The 21,646-nt window shown below is 32.7% G+C and overlaps 1 protein-coding gene across 1 annotated transcript in view; it reads left to right on the plus strand.

Moving 5' to 3' along the window:
- Positions 1-21,646, plus strand: part of LOC143233674 (uncharacterized) — a 54,854-nt gene that overhangs the window by 18,531 nt on the left and 14,677 nt on the right. The window contains exons 5-9 of the mRNA XM_076470164.1: positions 2,505-2,685; positions 4,134-5,687; positions 9,471-9,601; positions 14,242-14,266; positions 15,791-15,891. Of these exons, the coding sequence (XP_076326279.1) occupies positions 2,505-2,685; positions 4,134-5,687; positions 9,471-9,601; positions 14,242-14,266; positions 15,791-15,891 (1,992 nt within the window). The remainder of the gene's footprint in view (positions 1-2,504; positions 2,686-4,133; positions 5,688-9,470; positions 9,602-14,241; positions 14,267-15,790; positions 15,892-21,646) is intronic.

Here is a 21,646-nt window from a genome sequence, read left to right on the forward strand (position 1 = left end):
TATATATATTGATATAAATTGATATATATATATTGATATAAATTGATATATATATATATATTGATATAAATTGATATATATATATATATATATATTGATATAAATTGTTTAAAATTGATATCATTTATTGGGAAATTAATATTTTTTTGAAAACTACAGTTTCTCAGTACTACATCTAAAAATAACATCAATAAAGATATAATCAAACCCTCTCGTACATTCCAGATGAAGGTCATGTTTTTATTGTTCTTATTCTGGGTACTGTTATAAAGAAATGGTTGTTGCATGTGACACAGTTGTTGTTTTTTTAATTAATTGCCTGAATCTTGAATGCCAAATGTGTGAATTGTATTATGGGTTTTTGGTTATGGTGCCACTCAGTAGATGGTGCAGAAGGTTTGGTTACATAATAGATACCGACATACATGCAACATCCTTTTATAGCAAGATAGTGTGTAAGAGTAAAGTTTGGTTCTCTAATTTCGGGATATATTATTATGGAGTTTACAAATGAAAACACCAGCTACTGACATTACTTATGTTTCTTATGCAAATCAGTTCTGATTAAAGACTGAAGATATTTCTTGGTTTACATACAATATAAAACACACTAGCTTGTTATGTAAATCAGTTTTGTAGTGCAGGTATCATTTAGTGTATTACGGAAACTTAGCAAACATGACTCCGTAGCAAAAACACCAGTTGTGGCTTATGGTATCCAAGTAAATATTTTCAGTGTATTGACAACAAGAGTTATTATTGATTGTTGTTGTTGTTAACATCAGTTAGTATTGATTGTTGTTGTTGACAACATTAGTTATTATTGATTGTTGTTGTTGACAACATTAGTTATTATTGATTGTTGTTGTTGACAACATTAGTTATTATTGATTGTTGTTGTTGACAACATTAGTTAGTATTGATTTTTGTTGTTGTTAACATTAGTTATTATTGATTGTTGTTGTTGTTAACATTAGTTATTATTGATTGTTGTTGTTGACAACATTAGTTATTATTGATTGTTGTTGTTGACAACATTAGTTATTATTGATTGTTGTTGTTGTTAACATCAGTTATTATTGATTGTTGTTGTTGACAACATTAGTTATTATTGATTGTTGTTATTAACATTAGTTATTATTGATTGTTGTTATTAACATTAGTTATTATTGATTGTTGTTGTTGACAACATTAGTTATTATTGATTGTTGTTATTAACATTTGTTATTATTGATTGTTGTTATTGACAACATTAGTTATTATTGATTGTTGTTATTAACATTAGTTATTATTGATTGTTGTTATTGACAACATTAGTTATTATTGATTGTTGTTATTGACAACATTACTTATTATTGATTGTTGTTATTAACATTAGTTATTATTGATTGTTGTTATTGACAACATTACTTATTATTGATTGTTGTTATTAACATTAGTTATTATTGATTGTTGTTGTTGACAACATTAGTTATTATTGATTGTTGTTATTGACAACATTACTTATTATTGATTGTTGTTGTTGTTAACATCAGTTATTATTGATTGTTGTTGTTGACAACATTAGTTATTATTGATTGTTGTTATTAACATTAGTTATTATTGATTGTTGTTATTAACATTAGTTATTATTGATTGTTGTTATTAACATTAGTTATTATTGATTGTTGTTATTAACTTTAGTTATTATTGATTGTTGTTGTTGACAACATTAGTTATTATTGATTGTTGTTATTAACATTTGTTATTATTGATTGTTGTTATTGACAACATTAGTTATTATTGATTGTTGTTATTAACATTAGTTATTATTGATTGTTGTTATTGACAACATTAGTTATTATTGATTGTTGTTATTGACAACATTACTTATTATTGATTGTTGTTATTAACATTAGTTATTATTGATTGTTGTTGTTGACAACATTAGTTATTATTGATTGTTGTTATTGACAACATTACTTATTATTGATTGTTGTTGTTGTTAACATCAGTTATTATTGATTGTTGTTGTTGACAACATTAGTTATTATTGATTGTTGTTATTAACATTAGTTATTATTGATTGTTGTTATTAACATTAGTTATTATTGATTGTTGTTGTTGACAACATTAGTTATTATTGATTGTTGTTATTAACATTTGTTATTATTGATTGTTGTTATTGACAACATTAGTTATTATTGATTGTTGTTATTAACATTAGTTATTATTGATTGTTGTTATTGACAACATTACTTATTATTGATTGTTGTTATTAACATTAGTTATTATTGATTGTTGTTGTTGACAACATTAGTTATTATTGATTGTTGTTATTGACAACATTACTTATTATTGATTGTTGTTATTAACATTAGTTATTATTGATTGTTGTTATTGACAACATTACTTATTATTGATTGTTGTTATTAACATTAGTTAGTATTGATTGTTGTTGTTGACAACATTAGTTGTCACTGATTGTTGTTATTAACATTAGTTATTATTGATTGTTGTTCTAGAACACAGTTGTCAAAGTCAAAACTGAACCAAGTGGTGATTCAACAAAGGATAACATTATTTCCAAGTTCAGTGAGAGTGATGATGAAACTGTTGATTGTTCACAACATGATGTTATGAGTTTGAAAAGTGAACCAAAAGAGGAGTTTCAACAAATTAACTCTCAGTTAGAAGGTTTATCAGGTGAGTGTAACATTCAATAACTATATTCATTAACCATATTGTGGTAGACATGCCAGTATAAAAGTGGTGTTGTCACATTGTTTTAAATAACAGTAATAATGTATAGAATAAAACTTATAATATAGAATTGACTGAGGTTTATATTATATGTATTTGGAGATGCTGTTGGTGACAAGTTTTTAAAGTAAATATGGAGCTCATTCTTTCATTTATTTATCACAAAGATGCAGGTGATTGTAATATATTGGTCAGTATATTATCAGAGCAGAAATATTAGTAATAAACTACATATTCATGCCAAACTGACTTGCATCTGAAAACCACATCAATTTTTCAATAAGGGTCCTTTCCAATCATCATCATATCATATACGTTTACTGTTTAATGAATATAGTAGGTGACTGTAACATACTCTGATGGCTCAAGTGTATTAAATATTAAGGATATGTGTGTATTTCCTGATTGAGCCTAAGAAGTCCATGTTTCTTATACACGTTTTATTGTTCTTTATGAAATTAAGTACAATAAGTTTGCCTGTGGTTCTAATAGGACAGGAATTCCAAAAAACTTCAAATTAAAATTAAAAACAGGAAATCCAAACTTCTGACTCATTACATTAGTTTGTTATAACCAAAGACAAGCTGAAACAAAATAAGAAAAGTAAAAATAAGGTACCACCACTTGGAGGTAAGAAAGTTAAATAAACTTACCTTTTGAAGTTAGCATTCCAGCCACCATTATGGCAGAAAGGCACTAATTGGTAGCCCAGTGAACAAATTACACTGGTATTACACTTAATTTCATAAAGTATAATTTATTTACTTGGCTACCAAATAGTGCCTTTCTGGCATAATGGGGGCTGGAATGTTAACTTCAAGAGGTAAGTTTATTCAACTCACTTACTCCCAAGTGGTAGTACTTTATTTTTATTTTTCAATTAATTTTATCTTCTTCCTCTTTACTTTGGAGAACAGTCACCTTCCCACAACAGTCTGCAGGTAGTGTAGGATAATATAGGTGTGGGACATTGTGGGCTGAAGCATCATCATTTCACTCTCCTAATTTCTCATCTGTTGTTTTAATATCTGCTGCTATTTCTTTACGTGAGACTGGCAAATGGAGGTCAAGACTGATAGATGGTGTATCCCCACTGCAATGTGGGTCCTACTTCCACACTCATCTCCAACATAGGTTACACTTTATATCCCACACCATAGCTTGTACCCTGGGATTTTTTCAATTAGTTCAGCAGTTTTTATTTTTGTTTTGGCTTGTTTTTGGTCATAAACTAATATATGTCTATATAATACTTTTAAAGTTGGATTTAATATTTTATTTTTAAATTTGTTGTGCCAAACCATAATTACAGTTACATATTCAGTTACTAAATTATCATATGTATATTTTTTATAAATTCTATGTTTCTTAAATGTATCTTTTGATTGCAGATCCAAATCCATACCTGAACAACTATTCTGGAAAGCAGTTTCCTGGACATCACATTGTAAGAACAAAATCTCTTGTTTCAAAGTCAACAAATTACAGGTCCCTAAATCCAAGTGGTGATAAAATGTTTGATGAAACATTGTTGAGGGTGAATAACATTTCCCATAGTGAAGCTATGTCATGCAGTAACAATCTGTGTGACAGAGAATTGGAAATAAATAAGAGGTCACACCCTGGGAAGACACAGATTAGGTGTGTGGTGTGCAGCAAACAATTTGTAACACAGAGTAATTTAAAAATACACCTGAGGATACACACTGGAGAGAAACCATACAACTGTTTGGTTTGTGATAAAAAATTTAGGAGTAAAGGCCAACTTAACAGACATGAGAAAGTTCACACTGGAGATAAACTGTATGGTTGTTTAGTGTGTGGTAAAGAATTTGTAAGTAACAGCTGTCTAGAAGAACATAGTAGGATACACACTGGAGAGAAACTATACAGTTGCACATTATGTGGGAAAAGATATCGAAGTAAAAAACATTTAACAGTACATGAGAGAGCACACACTGGTGAAAAAACATACACTTGTGTAGTGTGTAATAAAGGATTTCAAAGCAGTAGTCAGTTAAAAAAGCATGAGAAATTACATACCAGAGAGAAACCATACAGTTGTGTAGTGTGTAATAAAGGATTTGGATACAAAAGTCTCCTTCATGCACATGAGAAGGTACACACTGGAGAAAAACCATATGAATGTGTAGTTTGTGGGAAAAAATTTGGTACAAATACCTGGCTACAAGAACATGTGAGGATACACACTGGAGAGAAACCTTACAATTGTCTAGTGTGTAACAAAAGATTTAGAAGGAATACTCAGTTGAAAGAACACGAGAGAGTACATACAGGGGAGAAACCGTATGTTTGTATAGTGTGTAATAAAGGATTTAGAAGCAATAGTCAGTTAAAAATTCATGAGAGAGTTCACACTGGTGAGAAACCTTACAGTTGTGTACTTTGTGATAAAATATTTAGGAGTAAAAGCCATCTTAACAGACATGAGAAGGTGCACACTGGAGAGAAACCATACAGTTGTGTAGTGTGTGGGAAGGAATTTGTTAAAAAGTCTTGGCTACAAGAGCATATGAGGATACACACTGGAGAGAAACCTTACAGTTGTTTAGAGTGTGGTAAAAAATATGGAAGAAGTAGTCAACTTAAAACACATCTGATTACACACACTGGAGAGAAACCATATAGTTGTTTAGTGTGTGGGAAAACATTTGGAAGAAATATTTACCTTAGAGCTCACCAAAGGACACACACTGGAGAAAAGCCATACAGTTGTTTAGAGTGTGGAAAAAAATTTTTAAATAATAATAACCTTAAAACACATAAAAGAATACACACTGGAGAAAAACCTTACAGTTGTTTTATATGTCACAAAGAATTTACAAGAAATTATAGTCTTAAAATGCATCAGAAGATACACAATGGGGAGAAACCATACAGTTGTGCCAAAGAGTACAAACGAAGTAGATACATTAGGGCACATTAAATTATATATAATGGGGGGAACCTTTTAATTTTGTAGTGTACAGTAAGTGATTCAGAATAAATTATCACCTAGGGAACTTGGTAACGAATACATATTGGAGTAGAACGAGGTGGTTGTAGTGAAGAAATCCGAAGAAACTGTGACCATATAAACATTATATCACAGGTGTTGGAAGGTAACTGTTTCATTGTTTTGTGTGTCACTTGAAAATTGTAAGAAATAGGAACATAAAAAACACAAACACATACTTGCTGGGGAGAAACTACACAGTTGTTTTGTAAGGTTATTTTAATATATTTAACATGTTAAAAATAGCTAACTCATACAGTTAGAGGAAAACTGCAAGTTTTAGAAACCAAGAACTTGTAAGCTGTTGAGGGGAGATAATAAAAATAAATATTAAATTTACAAGTTTGTTTTGTAAGGCAGGGATCTTTGAAGGAAAAAAAACTAATATACACACACACATATAATTGGATGAGAAATACTGTTGTGATGTCTGTGGTGAGAACTTTATTCATCGTGTAAATAAACAAGCTTGTGTAACTTATGATAAAAGATGATTAATGAAATAATAGTCATTAAAGAGAACTGATAAAAGGTGTTTGTAATGTATGTGTTTCTGAGACTGTTAAAGTTATAGGTACAGTGAAATATGTAAACAATGTTGCATTGGATAAAAATCTAGTGACTTTTGAGAATATACAGTAACATAGATTATGGAAACTATGGTAACTTACATTTATGGTGATTTAATTAACACAGGGGAGAAACCATACAGTTGTAGTGTCTGTCACAGTAATGTACATATTGTTTTTAGTAACACATCATCTACAGTAAGATAATCATACTTTTCTGTAAAGATCTGTAAGAGAAACATAAGGACAAACATTACCATGAAGACAACCATAAGGTAAGTACAGATCCTGCTTTGATCTTTGTGTACATGTGTCTTCTTCTAGACCAAAGGAGACAAAACTTGATTAAAATAGTACATAGCAAACATTTAGTCAGGATAAATTGGGAACATTGTCGTGCCAGATAAGACCAAGCAGCATGTGTCATCTTGTACATGAAATTAAGTAAAGTGATAATGTATCAACAACAAGATCTGTTGTATCCAACACCAGATCTCATCAAGGCAAATCAGATATAATGGTTTATATGCTGTTTGTTGTAGAGTTTCAAGTCAGTTTTATTTAAGTACCAGAGGATGCAGTATGTTGTAAATAAGTAATTTTAATTGCAGTTAAAAGGAGATACAGGAAAACAAATGATAAAATACATACTGAGTAACATATGAAAAACATTATTAGTTTTTGTAAAGTTAAATGTATAAATAACCAAGTAAGACATTCAATAAAAAGGTTTTGAAACTTGATTATTTTAATCAGTTCATTTGTCTTGTCTTGGGGATACCATTTGAATGTTTTATGACAGAGTAATTATTGAACATTTACTTAATGAATTTTTTAAAAGGTAGTAAGTGATTATCACCAGTAATTCCTTATCAATAGTGTAACGTAATTCATTAACTTAACCAATGACCATTTTCTGTTTTGTCTTTCACAGGATAACTTCAGATTTCAAGTCAAAACAAAATGCTAATGTTGTCCCCACAGTCACTAGATCACCTGCCTCAACATTTATTCCAAGCAGGCATACAAGGCAGTGAGGCCACAACTTATAATCTTTTTACAAGTATTCATTCCCCTTTATGTAAGCCTCACTATTATCAAGAGGCCATCCTCAAAGTGACACTGCAATATGTCTGCAGAGTTAAAATGCTAGAAACCAGGTTTCAATACCTGTGGTTGACAGAGCACAAATAGCTCAATTTGCACTTTGTGCTTAAACTACAACTAATTAAGAGGACAGAATCAGAGTAAGTAGGTTTCATATTCTATGAATTCAAGTTGTAGAATGTATTTTTTTTGTATTAGATAGAGGAAGTTCAAACTTATGACCTTTTTACATCCATTTTACTAGGAAGACTGACTTTTTGCAGGTACACTGCATGAAAAATTTATAAATATTATCCTGATACACCTGAATAAAGATGCATGTATTCATCCTTACCAATAATGTGCATTTTGATTGTGTATAAAGAATTTAATTTTTTTTTTGGTGAATTTCTTTTCGTTCAGAATTTTAACAATCAAACTTAATAGTGTTTTGTGTGAAGGAGGTTGGATGTCAGCAAAAACCTGCAGAGAAAATATATAAATTGAAATTTGCTGATTGCCTAAGTATTCAGTCCCCTAAGTCAGTACTTGGTAGAAGCACCTTTAGAAGCAGTTACTGCTGTGAATCGTTTTGGACAGGTCTCTGTATAAGATTTGCACAATGGTATGATGTGTTTGCCCATTCTTCCTGGCAAAATTGCTCTAATTTGAACAAATTTGTTTAGGATTGTTGAGGGACTGCAGTTTTCAAGTCTTGTCGTAAATTTTTTTACTGGATTCAAGTCAGGACTTTCATCTTCTGAAACCACTCCACTGTGGTTTTGGCCCTTGTGCTTCAGATCATTGGCCTGGTGATATGTGAATTTTCGACCCAGTTTTAAATTCTTGATTTTTCTGTACTTTGTACCATCCATCTTCCCCTCAATTCTAACAAGTTTTCAGTCTCTGCTGATAAGAAGAAACTTTGTAGATGTTTCAAAGTCACTGTTGACTTCACGGTGGCATCACTAACCAGTTTCTCCTGCCTGGTCTGGGTAGTGGCTGGATGGTATACAGCACTGGCCAATCTATGCTTCTCTACCACTTTATCCCTGACCTGTTTGGAAAGCTCCTTGGTTGGATTATTATATCACTGTGTGGGTTCTGGTTTGAACAGATGCATTTACTCTTAAAGTCGAATTAAACCACTTTGATTACACAGAAACAGAGAACATTACACCAATTACTGAACTGATTTATTGTGGATGTTGCGAAGGGTTGCATAGCTATGAAACTGAGAATATTCAAATTTTTCCTTGAAAATCTAACGTATTTACACAACATCAGCATTTTATTAGCTTTCTCAGTTTGGAGTATGTTGTGTAGGTTCTAAATATAAAGTTCTATTTGAAAGTTTCAAAATTGCAAGCTCAGATGTGAACAAAATGTGGAAATTTTCCAAGGAGTGAGTGAATACTTTTGCAAGACACTATTGTAGGGAAGTATATGTGGTTTATGCACTTCAAAAAAATCGTGCTTTGCACGTTGGGCTCATGTGTGCATTATAAGAATAACAGTCAAATTCTACTCTTTGATTATAGTAGTCCACAATATAGCAGTGTTAACTGGCTGCCTTTCTCCTGACCTATCACTTCAAAATTAGGAACAAATGACGTTCAAGTAAGAAGGTGAAAAATCACTTTAAGATGACAATTCAGTCATACCATGTTTAAGTACAAGTCATGAACAATAATGTTATAAGATGTATGCAGTATACTTGCAGAATGTTCACATTATAAACACAGTATTTTTGTAAAATATGCACGTTTTAAACACACAGAATAATTAAAAAATGTGCAATTTCTAAACACTAATTGTAAAGAAAACTTTGAGGTGGTTTGAGGTTTAAATTTAAACTTTTTTAAATTTCAAAATTTAATAATTGTCTTCATTTTGGATACAATACTGAAACTGTACTTAAAGTAGGGAGTACATCAAACATTTATATGTTGTAGGTTTTTTGGTTTGGAACAAACTTATAAAAAGGTAGATAAGTCATTACAGTTCAGAATATTGTGTAAGAAAAATGTGTTCAAGTATGTTATAAATTTTTACAGCCTTTCCTAGTGTATCCAGACATTCATGTGTTTATGGTAATGGAAAAGCAGCATGGAAGTTTTTATACTTGGCTGTTAAAATCAATGCAGAACCTACAGGCACCACTCTTATTCCTAACAGTCTGAAGGCTGTTTGATTTCATATTTTAACATCCATTGTATTTCAGTGCTGGTTATGCCCTTAATGTCCAAGGGTAACCTGTGTGGCATTTTTTAATCAGGCATGTATTTATGTGATGTTATGTGACTAATTGGACTTAAACAATCGTCCAGTTCCATATATATATTGTTGTGTTTTACCAACAAGTGACTAAGTTGATACTGCTATATTGAGTCTTGGATTTCTGAACAGTTTACACACACACACATGTGTATATAGACAACAAAATTCATTTTGTAATAAGTACCATAATATCATTAAATGCAGGTATAACATATGTTTTCTAATTGCTTAAGTGATATATTTCCAAAATATTTCAGTTTTAGGAACTATGTACTGTAATGGCACCAAATATAGTTCAGAAAATTGTTAAGTTTACCATGCGTACCCTGGTGGAACACTGATCTTTGCATTTACAATCCTAAAATCAGGGCTCAGTTCCCCTCAGTGGACACATGCAGATAGCCAGATGTGGCTGTGGTATAAAAAACACAAGCTTACTATGCTCTAAATTGTATTTTTCGTTGTTTTCCACAGAAGTTAATGGTTTGGTTTGAACTTTGTGTAAAGCTACACAAAGGCTATCTTTGCTAGCCATATCTAATTAAGCAGTGAAAAACTAAAAGCTAGCCATTTCTCTGCCCACTAGACACAACTGATACTCCAACGTGGCTTTGCTCTTAAACAGACAAAAACATATTACTTTGTTTACAGGAAAAACTTGAACTTACTAGTGACTTGTTTGTGATTACTTTTACAATTCCATGCAACACACATTGTCATTTTTATGTCAAATACAGAGCACAACTTGTAAACTCTACACTGCATCTTACTTTGAAAGTACGAAATGGAATAACAAGTTGGTCACTATATCTTCTACTGATTTCACACGAAAGGGGTAAATGCTCAGTCCAGTTTTAATGACTCTATCACTAGATCTAACTTGGTGGACTACAGGAAAACACACTAGATCTAGTGATTTTTAAGTTCCCTTAGTTACAAAGTTTGTTAAAGCAACTGTCACTGCCGACAATAGTAATATGCAAGAGGAGTAAACCAAAATATTAGTCCATCTGATTTTCAGCAATCGAAGGTAACTCACTGATCTTTCTTCGTATATTCAACTGTGACAGAGTAAATAAAGAATGTTTGGTATACAAGATTGTGTAGTAAGTAGGTATTATTTAACTTATTTAGTGATCTAACATTTTATGATTATTTTTCATAACAAGAGCATTAAAAGTAATTATTTTAAAAGCGATAGTCATGACAAATTTTATTACGTAACTCGATAAGAGTCGTACGTTGTGTGTGGAATTCAGTTACTGTAAATTGTTGTTACATTACTCAGACTTTCCCTATAGTTCTCATGCATTAAATGAGTACTGTTACATCATTTCATCTCGTAGTTTGTAGAAAGTCCTAGGCCTCAGTTGAGTGATGTATGTGTATATAGGCGACCAAGTGAGAGCAAGTTAAGTCAGAAAACGTAATGTTAGTGAAAGTGAAGTAGACTGCATGATCAATAGTTTAGCCGTAACAAGCAATATTCTACAGTGAATTTCCGAGATTAATAGAGATAAGGAAACAATTTTTCTAGTCAAGGGAATTGAACCCCCTGTGTAGACTCTGATAAAAAGGAGACAATTATTTAAAGTTCTGAATATAACTGTTGTAACCAACAGGGTAATGTAAGTGAATCTATCACAGATTGTGCAGTAAAAAACAGAGCAGAAAAAATAATCATTCTTATCAATTGGGTTCTAAAATAATTGAATTTATCTGTGTTGACTTTTGGTGTGAAATAAACTTATATATGAATACGACTACGATAACCTACAAGATAACGTAAGAAAAAAGAATCATTGATTATTTTATGATATAAAACAGATTTATTTTGTCATTTCAATTAAAGATAAATTGAACCAGTTTCTTTGGGCTTTTGATGTACAAAAATTATTTGAAGCTCTGGATACGACTTTCGTAATCCACAGGGTAACGTAAATTAATGTATCACTAATCCTACTGTGATAAAAGAGAAGAATAAAGTAATTCGTCTTGTCTGCTGCGTTTTAAAGTAACTAAATTAGGCTGTCTGGACTTTTGACGCAAAGGAGAATTATTTAAAGCTATGTAGCTGTGATAACCCACAGGTCAACGTATTTAAACTTATCACTGATTATGTTGTAATAATACAAGAAAAGAGAGATTTATTTAGAGTTTTAGATACAAGTGTGATATTCTTTAATGTAAAGAATTTTTATACGTACGTTTGATTCTTTTGAAACATGTGGATTGTGTGCTGTCAGTTTATTGTTTGAATTTATCCCTAACATCACAGATACCTACTATAAAAGAATCCCAGCCTATATTCAAAGAATAAAACACGAACTTTATCGTTTTAAAAAAAATGTAGCCAATTTATACAGTGATATAATCAATCACAAGCAGCTCAGTAGTGTTACAACATTCCAGTAAATATATAAATTATGTTATATACACTGCTGGCCAAAATCTTAAGGCTAATAAACATATAGAAAAAATATGCATTTTGCGTAGTTAGACTCAACCACGTTTTTGAATATAGCTTCGAAAAATGAAAATAAGAAAAGGGGAAATAAAAAACCTTTTAGCATTTAATAGGGAAAATGTGAACATTGTGAAATTAGCCTAAATGCTAGCTGGTCAAAAGTTTAAGACCATACTGAAACGAAGTGTTAATCGGTAAACACGTAACGAAATTTAGTCATTTGTGTTCAAGCATTAGCGTTGTCAATATCTCCTGTGTTACATTGGGTTAAAACATGCCAAAGGCTAAAAAGTTGACACAGTTTGAACGTGGCAGGTCTCTCTCAACGTGCCATCACTGGTGAGATTGGGCGTTGTAAAACTGCTGTTGCAAATTTCTTAAAAGACCCTGAGGGATACGGAACGAGAATTTCCAGTGGTCGGCCCAAAAAAATTTCGCCGGCGTTGAGCAGAAGGATTCGGCGGGTTGTCCGGCAAGACACCAGCCGGTCGTCGAACGAGATTAAGGCCCTTACGGACGCAGAATACAGCTCAAGAACAATAAGACGGCATCTACGAGAGAAAGGCTTTAAAAACCGTAAATGTCTTCAAAGGTCACGCCTCCTTCCACACCACGAAAGAGCTCGGCTAAACTTTTCTGAGAAGCACCAAACGTGGGACATACAAAAGTTGATGAAGGTTTGTTCTCTGATGAGAAAAAATTTAACATGGATGGTCCAGATGGCTTCCAACGTTACTGGCACGATAAGGATATTCCCCCGGAGACATTTTCTACATGACATTGTGGAGGAGGCTTTCTCCTTCCATGGAACAATGGAGCTTCAGGTTATACAGGGGCGTCAAACAGCAGCTGGCTACATTGGCATGTTGGAAAGAGCATCCTTATTGACTGAAGGCCCTCGCTTGTGTGGAAATAACTGGAACTTTCAGGACAACGCTACAATCCACAATGCTCGTAGAACAAAGGAATTTTGTATGGTGAATAACGTGATTCTTTTGGACCATCCAGCGTGTTCGTCCGAACTGAAATTCTCCATTGAAAATGTTTGGGGGTGGATGGCAAGGGAAGTCTGTAGAAAAGGACGTCAATTCCAAACAGTGCATGACCTTCGTGAAATCATTTTCACCACTTGGAATAACATTTCAGTCAGCCTTCTGAAAACACTTATATCGACCATACCGAGTCGAATGTTTGAAATTATTCGCAATGACAGCCGTGCAACTCACTACTGAGACCTCTTGTTGGGCATTTCCTACCCTGTTTAGGACTTCTTTTTGGTATGGTCTTAAACTTTTGACCAGCTATTATTTAGGCTAATATTATAGTGTTCACATTTTCCCTATTAAAAGTTAAAAAGTTTGTTATTTTCATGTTTCGAAGCTCGACTCAAATAAGTGGTTGAGTCTAACAACGCAAAATGCATATTTTTTTCTTATGTTCATGGGCTTAAGATTTTGGCTAGCAGTCTATTGTTTAAAAGTGCTATTCACTGAAAGGAACATCATCCATTTTGTATTATGTTTGGAAATGTAAATAAAAATTTTGAAATTCTTTCTTGAATTCTATACAGGCTTTATTTAGTGACATTTTATTGACATTACAATGTCTAAAACCGACATCTAGCGGTTTTTCACGGTTTCTTTGACTGCTCCATACTCTATGCAGTTGGTAACATGAACGCAGTAGTCATGAATTACGAATTTTACCGATTGAAAAAGGAAAATATTAAACGAAAATGTCAAAAGAAGACATTTTGTTGAGTTTTGTTTAAAGATGTAGTATAAAAACGTGTTTATTGAAATGAATTTTGAAGCTTAATTAAGTTTGATTCTTCAAAACATGTTTGCAGGATAATTACAAATTTTGTGATACTGTTTTTTTTTAACACACATTGCAATTCTCTTATATGATTATTTACAGAAGTTACTGCAAACTTGAAATAACACGTGACGAGGACACGTTGATGAAAATAGTGAAGTCTTGAAAAAGCTAAAATTAAATATGAAAACGGAATACTGTTCTGATAAAGATAATGTTTTTTTTTTTTTGAAGTCAGTCTTCTGAAAGATGAAAAAGAATGAAAAATGTCGCATTGTTTGAGTTGTAGTAAGTTCAAATATTTTTATAATTTGAAATTGAATTTATTGTGAAACTTTGTAACATGGAAGTTGGAACAAATATCCAGAAAACAATTTACTGACTGCAATAATTGACATTAGCAATATGATAATTTCGATAAATTGCATTGCTATTTATTATTATCCAATAGCACAAAACGAATAGTTGTTTACAAACATAGAACTTCAATAACGCTTTATAGTACACAACAGCTTTGAAGAATATAAGCATATCTTATTAACGCATTTTAATTTTCATGTCTACATGATATTAGAAAGTTGACAATTGCAAAGTGTTCAAATTATATTTAAAAACGTGATAAGAGCTTTGCAAAACGTTTTGGCTGAAAAAATGAAAAAGAGCTGTTTAAATATTTTGTTTTAAATTAACCCTAAAATTTAGGTAATATGTTTCATTCACAAAGTTATCATGCCAAAGGCATTGCCATACATTAAAAATAATATTGTGTGATTAAAATTTCAAATTAACTCTAAAAGTGTTTTGCATATCAGTGTTTACACTACTATATATTTAGAGTTAATTGAAATTTTTGATTAATATTTAAGTTTGGAACTAGATTTAAAAAAACTTCTAGTGCCATCTTTGGTGATGTGCAACAAATGTGCATTAGGAGTTACTTTGAAGTTCATAATCGTTGTTTATTTAGAAGTAATAAGCTGTACATAACTGTAATATTGACCTGTTTTATTAATTTAATATAATGATAACTACATAAGATAATCTGTTGCAGCTTGTGGTATAATGTTCTTTAACACTTCAATTTTCTCTACAGCCAGTGTATTCCTTGAAATACAGTGTTTGTGATTCATAGGATGTCTAAGTGATCATTACAATTGCATTGGTCAGTTATACAGGGTGGCCCATAAGTCCCTACCCATCCATATATCTTATGTATCCAGTGTATCTGTGTGCTGTCCCTCATTCTCGCTGCATAATATTATGTCACAATACGCTCTTCAAGTGTAAATGGGTTTACATCGGCCATATTTCTCTGAAAAAAAAACAAATTTATAATACATGCATAATTGAATATAACATAATAACATATATGGTTGGGTAGGGACTTACGGGCCACTCTGAATATGCAAGAGTACCATATATGATGCTATCTTCATGTAGACTGTGTCTTTCACATAAGACCATCTATCTTGTGAGAAAAAAACAAATTCAGAAGTTAGTCTATTATATGCCATAAGTCACAACTTTATTTTTTTTAAACAGTTTTCATTCTATTTGTTTTAACGGTCTGGTAATCTACAGACATCCTATACTAAATATTATAAGTAGTATACATACAAAAATATTATTACAATAAATCATGTGTAAATTATTTGTATATTAAAAACTGCACATATAGGAAGAATATAACACAATTATTCTTAATTCTTAGTTTGCTTTATTACAATTAAATGTTGGTATATTTGTACAATGGTTATAATGAAAGTTACTTTCAAATATATTCTAACAACAGTGTTTATTTTACATTCCTAGTTAAAAGAGAAGCTACATGCCCAGAAAAACAATCTTCATTTACTGTCTGTGATTGTAAAATAAAAGTAGAAAAGTGTGATGAAGTACCAAAGGGCACTGAGGTAATTTATAGATCAGGTGTTTATATGATTCTCTTATTTAAACAAAACAGATATTGAGTTTATATGATTCTGTTAATTAAACAAAACAGTGAGATATTTTTATTGACTTTATATGATTCTATTAATTAAACAAAACAGTGAGATAATGTTATTGATTTTATATGATTCTTTCAATTAAACAAAACTGAAATATTGTTATTAAGTTCATATCATATTTCACTAGACTTCATAAGTTTGTAATTTAATTTTTTAATAATTGACACACAGAATAAAAATATGGATTCATTTGTATACAACAAAATATAAAGATATACAAACAAAATATATCTTTAACTTTCAAACAATGAGCTTATTATATATCTGTCACAATTTTCAATACTTAGATATCTGGACAATTTTTACTTAATGTATTTTATTGATTTTGTTTAAAATAATTATCTCTGACTGATATTCCAGTGCTTGAAACATTATCATCTGTTAACACTTGAAAACTACAGCATGACAAACCTGAGATATCTCAGTATAAGATCTGCATGTCACTTCTCAGTCTCTATATTATTTAGATATTTATAACGTGATGCGACACAGTAGCTTAGTAATTTGTATATTATTTAGATATTTATAACGTGATGCGACACAGTAGCTTAGTAATTTGTTTTATTTCTCCTTGCTAAATTGAGTTTCATTTGAAAGTTTGAAGTTTCCCTTTTTTTTATGTGAAACTTGCATTTTTTAAGTCTGTCAGGAGAGCACATTTACCCTTTCTTTTTTAGTCATAGTTGGTATATTTATTAATTAAAATCAGCAGGTGGGTGGGGTATCTCATTGGTGTTGTATTGTAATGTCATTTTATATCTAACATACCTATGGTTATACTGTCACATTACATCTAATGTACCTATGGTTATACTGTCACATTGTGTCTGATGTATCTATGGTTATACTGTTATATTGTATCTAATGCACCTATGGTTATACTGTTATATTGTATCTAATGTACCTATGGTTATACTGTTATATTGTATCTAATGTACCTATGGTTATACTGTTATATTGTATCTAATGCACCTATGGTTATACTGTCACATTATGTCTGATGTACCTATGGGTATACTGTCACATTATGTGTGTAAAGTATCTCTGGGTATACTGTCATGTATCTAACATATCTATGCACTAGTCATACTGGAGATTCACTTTAAGCCAGTCATTGATGAGTTATTTAAATTTTTATAAATCAGTTCATGTTGATTTCTTAGGAGTTTTATTTTTATCTGATAACATAATATTTTCAGACAACAAGGGACATATTAGTCCATTTTGGATGTCCAGTCCTGTAAACTAAACTGAACCTATTAAAAAAGTCCTAAAGCCAGCACTTATCATTCATATAATTATCAAGCTTTCTTCTAAACACACTTTAATTTACTGCCTCCACAATGCCCTAAGGCCAGTCACCCTGCAAGAAAAATAAAACCAAGTTGAAAGTGACCCCTACCCTTCCAAAATTTATACTTGTCCCATAGTTATTCTGTTCTCACTGTTAAGTATGTAAAAAAGATGATGCATCAACACTGTCAGTTCCCTTTACAATCTTAAACATCTCAATCAGATCCCCTCTAACTTTTATCACTTCCCTTGGAAAAAGGAGTAACATAAGTTAACTTCCAATCCCTTGTAACCTGTCTACTATTTGTTTACAAAAGTATTATCAACAGGCTCACATATTCCAACCTCAACATCCTTCAAAACCTTAGGTAAAAATATTATCTGGCCCACCTAGGAACCTTATCACTCATTAAAGTTCATGTTATTGTGTGATATTTCTCTCTCTTTACAATATTTGTAATTATCATTCATTGTTGACCCCTGCATTTGAACATTTTCTTTATGCATGCCACAGGCCTTCCACTCGCTTCTTATTGGAATCAAGTTGTTTCAACGTGTCTCATTTAAATCACCATGCTTCACTTCTCCACCAACAGGAGCATAGTACAGACACATGTAACTTCCTCTATGCACTCCTACAATCAAGTTGTTCCAGCGTGTCTCATTTAAATCACCATGCTTCACTTTTCCACCAACAGGAGCATAGTACAGACACATGTAACTTCCTCTATGCACTCCTACCAAACCATCGCTCCTTGGTTTAATTTTGGCCTGATGTCAGTTTGAGATACACTTTCTTCACAAAGTTGTTATACTTTATAACCTATTTAGTTTTCATTCTACCTCATTAGAGTCACCCTTCTTTTTTTATACATTAACCTTCTATTGACTCTTGAAGCAACAATTCCAAAGTCAATGTCACGACTTCAGGTGTCTCAGCTTTGACAGTTGCTTTATCTAAGGTCTTGTGCAGGTGACCTGACAGGAGATTAATCAATGTTTATTTGCAGAGAGATTGAATATTACATGGTTCATTCTTTACTTCTGGACATTCCCCCATTTCCTTCTGAACATGTTGAACCTGTACAGGCCAACAAAGACTTCACTTGCCTGTTTCCACCTCCTGATTTTGCATTGCCTTTCCATGCTTATCATGAGCATTAATTTCAGCTTTCTGAAATTTTAGACTTTATTTTTTGGGTATTTGATGTTTTATCCCATGGCCTTCCTTACTAAATGAACATTTTACCCAATTCTGTTTGTTGTTTTCCTCTTCTTTGGCATTAGCATGCTTCATTCATTATGGGCTTTGGATCAGTCTGCCCTTATTTATCATCATCCAGACTGTTCTTATATTGATCAACAACTGTTTGGTTCTGTTTTACTCATTTGGAGGGAGGGCTTAAAATCTCTATCAGTTTAACCCATGCCTAATTTTCCCACCTACTTTCTAACTTCATGACTCTGCTATGTATCTTTCCACTATACATTTCTTATCTAAAGTTTTTTCTGGGTACATCCTCTCCCTCCTTACCTCTATGTTGACTCCTTTGTTGTCTTTGGCTCTGTCATTACATATGATTTATCTGTTATTGGGATTTTGTGGGTAAGGATGCTGTCTTATTGAGGGCCTATTTACATGCAACTTATCTCCAGAAATTTCATAATGCCCCATTTTTTATGACATTTAATATTTTATATGATCCTGTGGAACCTCACATAGCATTGGAACCTCACGTTGGTCCAACAATAGTCTACCATTTCCCATCTACAAGCCCATGTTCTTCAGTTAGAGCCAAATGTTACAGTTTCTCGTCTTTCCTCTTATTTCTCATCCCCTTCTCGATATGTCACAGTTCATCATTTTCCTTGATGAAGCATATCCCATTGTCAATAGTATCAATGACTACCCAGTTGGAGCTCAAGTTGTGGTATTGCTTCATCAGTGGTGCTCTTTTGACAATGATATCACTGCATAACAAAGTTTTTGCTTCTTGAACACTGTTGAGTGTTCCTTACAGAATTTTGGTTGCTGATCATGAAAATCACGTCCAACTTTGCCTATCACGTACCGTTTCATTGAAATCTTCAGTTTTGTCATGTTTTCTTTTATATTTGTGTCCAAAAATTTTTGTTTCTGTAAGAGACCTATGAATAATGTTTTGTGCAGTCTGGGCATGTCCAGGCATGAAATCAGGCCAGGTTTGCATCTCGTTATTGATTCATCAATTTTAAGCCTCAAAGCTGTTCTGTTACACAATGACAATGTTCACCCTTCAATACTTGTTGGCTATGCAGCACACATGAAAGAAACCTACAAGAACATGGAAATGTTGCTGAAACATACAGTACAGCAAGTACAACTGGAATATCTGTGGAGATCTGAAAGTCGTTGCTCTGTTACTAGGACTGCAACTTGGCTATACAAAGTACTGTTGTTTCATCTGTGAATGGGACAGTTGTGCCAAAGAGTCACATTATTCTAGACAGAGCTGACCACTTCGTAAAAAGTTAATTCCAGGACAGAAAAATATGGTGCATGAACTGCTTGTTGACCCAGCAAAATTTTTTTGCCTCCTCTTCACATAAAATTGGGACTTATGAAGAATTTTTGAAAGCAATGAACAAAGAAAATAAAAGTTTTCATTATTTAAGATAGATGTTTCCAAGAATAACTGAGGCCAAAATCAAAGAGTGCATTTTTGTTGGCCCTCAGATCAGACATATTATGAGTGACAAGCAGTTTGAAGGTCTCTTAGTTGGGCTGGAAAAGATTGCCTGGAAAGCCTTCAAAGACGTTGTTGACACTTTTCTTGGCAATTACAGAGCCCCACATTACATTCAGCTGGCAGACAAACTTCTCAAAGCGTATAAAACAATGAAGTACAACATGTCACTCAAGATTCATTTCCTCCACTCACACTTGGACTTCTTTCCCGCAAATCTCGATGCTGTCAGTGACGAACACAGTGAAAGGTTTCACCAGGACATTGCTACAATGGAAAAACAATATCAGGGCAACTGGAATCCGTCAATGCTTGCTGACTACTGTTGGACACTGCAACATGATGTACTGGACATTGAATACAAACGAAAATTAGGAGCAAAACACTTTTAATTATGTTGAACTTAATAGTGTATTAGAAACATAAATGCAATTAAATATATTATTGTCGGTAAACAGTTAACTGTCTATTTCTCAGAGTTCCTACGTGATGAAGCAAAACCAAAACTATATTTGTGCATACCCACCAGGTACCTGGCACAATCAGCAAAAACTTTTCAAAAAATTGTTGTGCAGTGTATTTCGTTTTTACAAGTTTTGTTGGAAGGATTCAAGATTCCACTTTTGGCCACATCTCTCTCATCACCTGTACCCATTTCATTCCCTCCACCTTGGGATCACATTTTTTTTCAGCATTTGTCTGTTCAGGACCTCATTCAAAAAGCTATTGAACCCATTCTCCACCAGTCAATGTTTGTTGTTTTTTTTTACTCCCAACTATTTGTTGTTCCCAAGAAAACCAGGAACTGGAGTTCTGTCATTTATTTGTTTTGCTTCAGTCGCTTTGTTTACCTTCCCTGTTTTACCATGAAGTCCTGTCTCAGCCTCTGGTGGGAATTTTATCCAATGCTTACCTGCATATTTCAACCATAGCACAGTCTCATTCATATCTTGGTTCATCCATCACAGGGTGTTATACCAGTTTCATGCTCTACCCTTCTGGTTTGCTTCTGCACCTCATGTTTTCTGTTGGGTGGTCAGGGCTTTTGCTCTTCATCTTCATGTCTTGGGGATGTGTTTCCTTTATTATATGGTCCATTTTGAACTGGATTCAGTCAGTCATGCTTGTGAGCTCCTTCAAGCAGCTTATTTGGTGAGCTGGTTAATCAAATTTGAGAAATCTTGCCACCATCCTATCAAGTATCTTCTCCATTTGGGCATATTTATTAATACTTGGGCCCAACTTTCTCCTTTCTGACTTCATTCCATGGAATTGTTAGTTTGCCATAATCTGCTTCCTCACTTTCTACATGTGAGGTTCTATCACTTTTGGGGATGTAGTCTTCCAGGAAATCACTGGAACTTGTAGGTCATGCAGGTATGTATTTCCTGTAGCAGACTCTGCATGATCAATGGAACCTTGCTCATGATCCATGGACTGCTCCTATTACACTTCCTCTTTTCATAGTGGATGATCTGTTTTGGTGGTTAGGAAAGACACACACAGTAACCAGCATCCTGCTTCCTCCTTTTTGTCCAGATTTACATCTGTTTATGGATGTGTCCCTTCAAGGCTGGAGTGCAAGTGTCAATCACCAGGAAGCTTCAGGTCCTTGGTTTATTCATTTGTGTATTAAAAGT

The sequence above is a fragment of the Tachypleus tridentatus genome, chromosome 1 (assembly GCF_004210375.1).
Source record: "Tachypleus tridentatus isolate NWPU-2018 chromosome 1, ASM421037v1, whole genome shotgun sequence".
Lineage (NCBI taxonomy): Eukaryota > Metazoa > Arthropoda > Merostomata > Xiphosura > Limulidae > Tachypleus > Tachypleus tridentatus.